Raw genomic sequence first — 4,532 nt, forward strand, 5'->3', positions numbered from 1 at the left:
ATAATATATATATATATATATATATATATACATATATATATCCATATATATATATATATAGACATATATATATATACCTATATAAATACAGATATAGATGTACATATATGCATTACATTATTATATATTAGACGTTAGGTGGGGGCCAAGAAAGGCTCCTTAATCTACTACATCTGAAAACCCAGGACTGCCCCACTGGCCCAGCGGTCCACTGGCCACTGGTCCAGTGGACCACTGGTCAGCGGCCAGTGGTCCACTGGTGGTCCACTGGTGGCCCACCTGTAGAAGAGCTGTCTGAGGCGGTTGTTGGGCAGCATGCGTTTGACGGCGAGGTTGATCTGCGGCCACCAAGAAAAAAGAAATGAAAGAAATGAAGAAGAAAAGAAATGAAAAAGAAAAGAAATGAAAAGGAAATGAAAAAGAAATGAAAAGGAAATGAAAGTGAAGGCAGCAGCTCGCGCCCGGGCTGCTGCGGTGTACGTACACCCCAAGGCCCCACTCACTATCATCGAAGGGTTTCGGGCCATTATTGTTTTTGCCGTCACCACTTTGGGGCCTCGCGGGTGCGCTGCAGCAGCAACAAGAAGGCAGCACCAAAACTGAGCAGCAGCAGCAGCAGCAGCAGCAGCAGCAGCAGCAGCAGCAGCAGCAGCAGCAGCAGCAGCAGCAGCAGAAGCGCATGCAAATGCCTCACTCTTTCTGGGAAATCTGTAGATCTTCGTGTCCCAAGTGTGTCCCGAAAACTTGACGTGAATTGCATTCACCACCACCACGGAGTCGCCCGAAACCTTCAAAGGCGAATAGTCCACGCGGTGCTTTCCCTGCAGCAGCCGCGAAATTTGGGCTGCGAGGCCTCCAACGCTCTGAAAAGAAAAAAGAAAGAAAAGAAGAAAAGGAAATGGAAAGAATAAAATAAAATGAAAAGAATAAAATAAAAAGAAAAGAAGAAAATAAGAAGAAAAGAAAATCGAAACAAATTCAAAAAAGCGAAAAAAACGACGCGGGACATCTGCAGCAGCCTCCCGACGCAGGCTGCGGCGCGGGAGTCTGAACTTGAACTCCGGACAAACTGGAGCCTCAAAAGCCCTCGAAAGCGAATAATAATTTAAAAAAAGACATTTAAGGAAAAGTTCAAACAGATTGAGCGGCGAAACTCTGCAGATCGCGTCGGAAAGCTGAAACTTGCAAGTTGAACGACTCGCCTTGCCCTTGGCGTCCAGAACGTGCCAGTGGTTTCGCGTTTCCTCGTCCAACATGGTGACTGCTTTCAAACTTCTGTGCGGCTTCGCCAAAATGTGATCTTTCGGCATATTTCTTTTCATAAATGGCCGCGCAATCCTGCAAGCGGAGCGCACGCAGGACTGCGCCGCAGCTGGGGTGTACGTACACCTCCCGAACTGCGCAGCCACCCCTGCGCGAGATCCGAGGGAATCCGCCACTTATTTGCCACTGAACATCTGCAAAAGGGTCGGCTTTGCCGGAATTCGCCACTTATTTACCATTGGACATTTGCAAAAGGGTCGATTTTGCCTTCGTGGTAAGAACTTTTGGCATAAGACGTCGCGAAGAGGCGCTGACAGGACCGCCGGAACCACTCCATCTTGGGCCGTTCCGACTTGGATCTGAGTTTGTTGCGGACAATTCAAGTTTTCCCGGACACTTCTTTCATTATTTTTCGTTTTATTCTCCTTTTTGGCTTTTTAATTCACTCAAACTTCGCAAAGCGGCGCTCCATCCTCGGCGGGGCTGGCGGCGCCGCCCGCCGCTGCGCAGAGAGAGTTCAGCTGCAGCTGCAGCTCTGCACAAATGCGAAAACTTCTTTTCCAATTTTATTTCAAGTTTTTCGATTTGAAGAACTTCGAGAATTAACTGACAGCCCTTTGCTGCCTCCTGCAGCCAACTGCGCTGCTGCCTCTGCTGCTGCGGCTTCGCGGGGGCTTTCGAATTCTTCTGGAGGAAGCAAAAGAGAAAAGAAGCTTTTTGAAAACAGCACTGCAGCGCCGGCCCTTGCTGCCACCTGCTGCTGCTGCTGCTGCTGCTGCTGCTGCTGCTGCTGCATGCACCAGCTGTCGGCAGCAGCCCTGCTGCAGGTGTGCCAGTCGGGGGGCTGGAAAGACCGCAGCGCAGCAGCAGCAGCAGCCTGCGTCTGTCTAACTTGCTGTAGAATTAATTCACTGTTTAGGCGCTGAGAAGTCTACGAAGGTGGCTGCAGCGTCAGTGCAGCAGCAGCAGCAGCAGCAGCAGCAGCAGCAGCAGCAACGGGAAGACTCCGGCGGCGGCTCTCTCGGGGGCCAGGCTTGACTCGCCAACTCCCAGCCGCAGTCCTTAAGTCTATTCAAGAAGGTCTTTTTGGCGCAGCAAAACGCATTTCTTGCTGCAGCAGCAGCAGCAGCAGCAGCAGTCCTCGAGCTGCAGCAGCAGCAGCAGCAGCAGCAGCAGCAGCAGCAGCAGCAGCTTTGCTGCTCCCGCTTTCAAACAAAATGGGAAATGCCCACGGCGGCTTTAACCTGCCTGGACACCCGGGGGGAAACGGTAGGCCTGAGGTGTACGTACACCGCAGCGGCTGCGGCCCAAAGCCACTTAAGGAATTCTTTCGGCAGTTTAATTCTTTTGCTGCTGCTGTTAAACTCTTTTGCTGCTGCAGTCAAATTGTTTTGCTGCTGCTGCTGAATTATTTTGCTGCTGCAGTTAAACTCTTTTGCTGCTGCAGTTAAATTCGCATTTCCAGTTTGCTGCGCAGCGCCGAGTTCAGGTGTACGTACACCGCAACTCAGGTGTCTGCGCATGCAAAGGAAGTCCCTAAAAGCGCTTTTTATTTCTCTCTAAAGATCTTCACAAACACTTTTTTGTTTCTCTCTAAAGATCTTCATTTTGTCTTTTTATTTCTCTCTAAAGATCTTAATAAATGTCTTTTTGTTTCTGTCTAAAGATCTTCATTTTGTCTTTTTATTTGCTTCCAAATGTCTTTATAAATGCCTTTTTATTTCTGTCTTAAAGCATTTATAAATGTCTTTTTATTTGCTGCTTAAGGCCTTAATAAATGTCTTTTTATTTCTGTCTTAAGGCTTTTATAAATGCATTTATTTGCAAGTTTGAAGACTTTTAAAAGTCCTTTTTTATTACCATATCATATATATACTATATATATTTTATATTACTATATTATATATATATTATATATATTTTATATTACTATATTATATATATATAATATAATATATTTTTTATATTGCTATATTATATACATATATGTTATATATATTTTTTATTACTATATTATATATATTATATATATAATATATTTATATTATATATATTATATATATTTTATATTATATATTTATTAAGCATTTGTGTCTTTGTTGTCTCAGATGACAAAAAAGACAAAAAGAAAGAAAAGAAGCCTTTGGAAGCCGCCCCGCCCTCCCACGTGGGCCGCCGCAAAAAGCCCAAGGGGGCCATGGGCGCTTCCAAGCTGCCAAACGGTGTCATCAGCAGCAGCAGCAGCAGCAGCAGCAGCAGCAGCAGCAGCAGCAGCAGCAGCAGCAGCAGCAGCAGCAGCGGCGGCGGCAGCAGCAGCAGCAGCGACGGCTGCAGGGTCGTTTGTCTGTGCCTTGTGTAGTCTGGTGTTTACTTTGTGTTGAGTTTAAAGTGCTGCATCTGTTTTCTTGATTTGCTTCGTTTCTCGCTGCTGCTGCTGCTGCTGCTGCTGCTGCTGCTGCTGCTGCTGCTGCAGTGACTCCCGTCACGAAGTGCCGCATGCGCCTGCTGAAGTTGGAGCGCGTAAAAGACTATTTGCTGCTGGAAGAAGAAGTGAGGCCTCGAGGAGGAGCAGCAGCTCTGCTGCTGCTGCTGCAGCTGCTGCTGCAGCTGCTGCAGCTGCTGCTGCTGCTGCTGCTGCTGCTGCTGCTGCAGCTGCTGCCGCAGCTGCTGCTGCAGCTGCTGCTGCTGCAGCTGCTGCTGCTGCTGCAGCTGCTGCTGCAGCTGCTGCTGCAGCTGCAGCTGCTGCTGCTGCTGCTGCTGCTGTACATACACCGGAACGCGCACTGTCGCAAAGCGGCGGATGCTGTTTGCAAATGAGCAGCTCAGATTCGCAAAAGTTTATTTAAATGAAATAAATTAATTCTAAAATAAACAAATTCTAAAACAAATTAATTCTAAAATAAATTAATTCTGAAATAAATTAATTCTTTTTCTTTTGCTGCAGTACATCAGCAACCAGGAGCAGCACAAGCCGGCGGAAGAAAGAAATGAAGTGAGCGCCCACGGCGGTGGGGTGTACGTACACCTCAACTTGTGGGGTGTACGTACACCTCAACTTCAACTGCTGTGGAAAAGCTGAACGCAAATTAAAAAAATAAATTCGGTTTATGACTCTCAGTTTCAAACCCTAAACCCTAGCTGCAAACCGTAAACCCTAGCTCCAAACCCTAAACCCTAGCTGCAAACCCTAAACCCTAGCTGCAAACCCCAAACCCTAAGCCCTAGCTCCAAACCCCATCCCCGCCCCTTAAACCCCCTCCCTTGCCCCC

At 47.2% G+C, this 4,532-nt stretch overlaps 2 protein-coding genes across 2 annotated transcripts; both read right to left on the minus strand.

Moving 5' to 3' along the window:
* Positions 1–167: 167 nt before the first annotated feature.
* On the minus strand, positions 168–1,600 carry ENH_00048080 (50S ribosomal protein L13, putative; the record flags this gene model as incomplete). The annotated part of the gene is made up of 2 exons (XM_013585578.1): positions 168–1,338; positions 1,500–1,600. 2 exons carry the CDS (start codon positions 1,598–1,600, stop codon positions 168–170), a joined length of 1,272 nt encoding a protein of 423 aa, XP_013441032.1.
* Positions 1,601–2,471: 871 nt separating this feature from the next.
* ENH_00048090 (hypothetical protein) lies at positions 2,472–2,786 on the minus strand (the record flags this gene model as incomplete). The annotated part of the gene is made up of 1 exon (XM_013585579.1): positions 2,472–2,786. One exon carries the CDS (start codon positions 2,784–2,786, stop codon positions 2,472–2,474), a length of 315 nt encoding a protein of 104 aa, XP_013441033.1.
* Positions 2,787–4,532: the final 1,746 nt, after the last annotated feature.

This window comes from Eimeria necatrix, genomic scaffold, assembly GCF_000499385.1.
Source record: "Eimeria necatrix Houghton genomic scaffold, Enh_scaff371, whole genome shotgun sequence".
Taxonomy (NCBI): domain Eukaryota; phylum Apicomplexa; class Conoidasida; order Eucoccidiorida; family Eimeriidae; genus Eimeria; species Eimeria necatrix.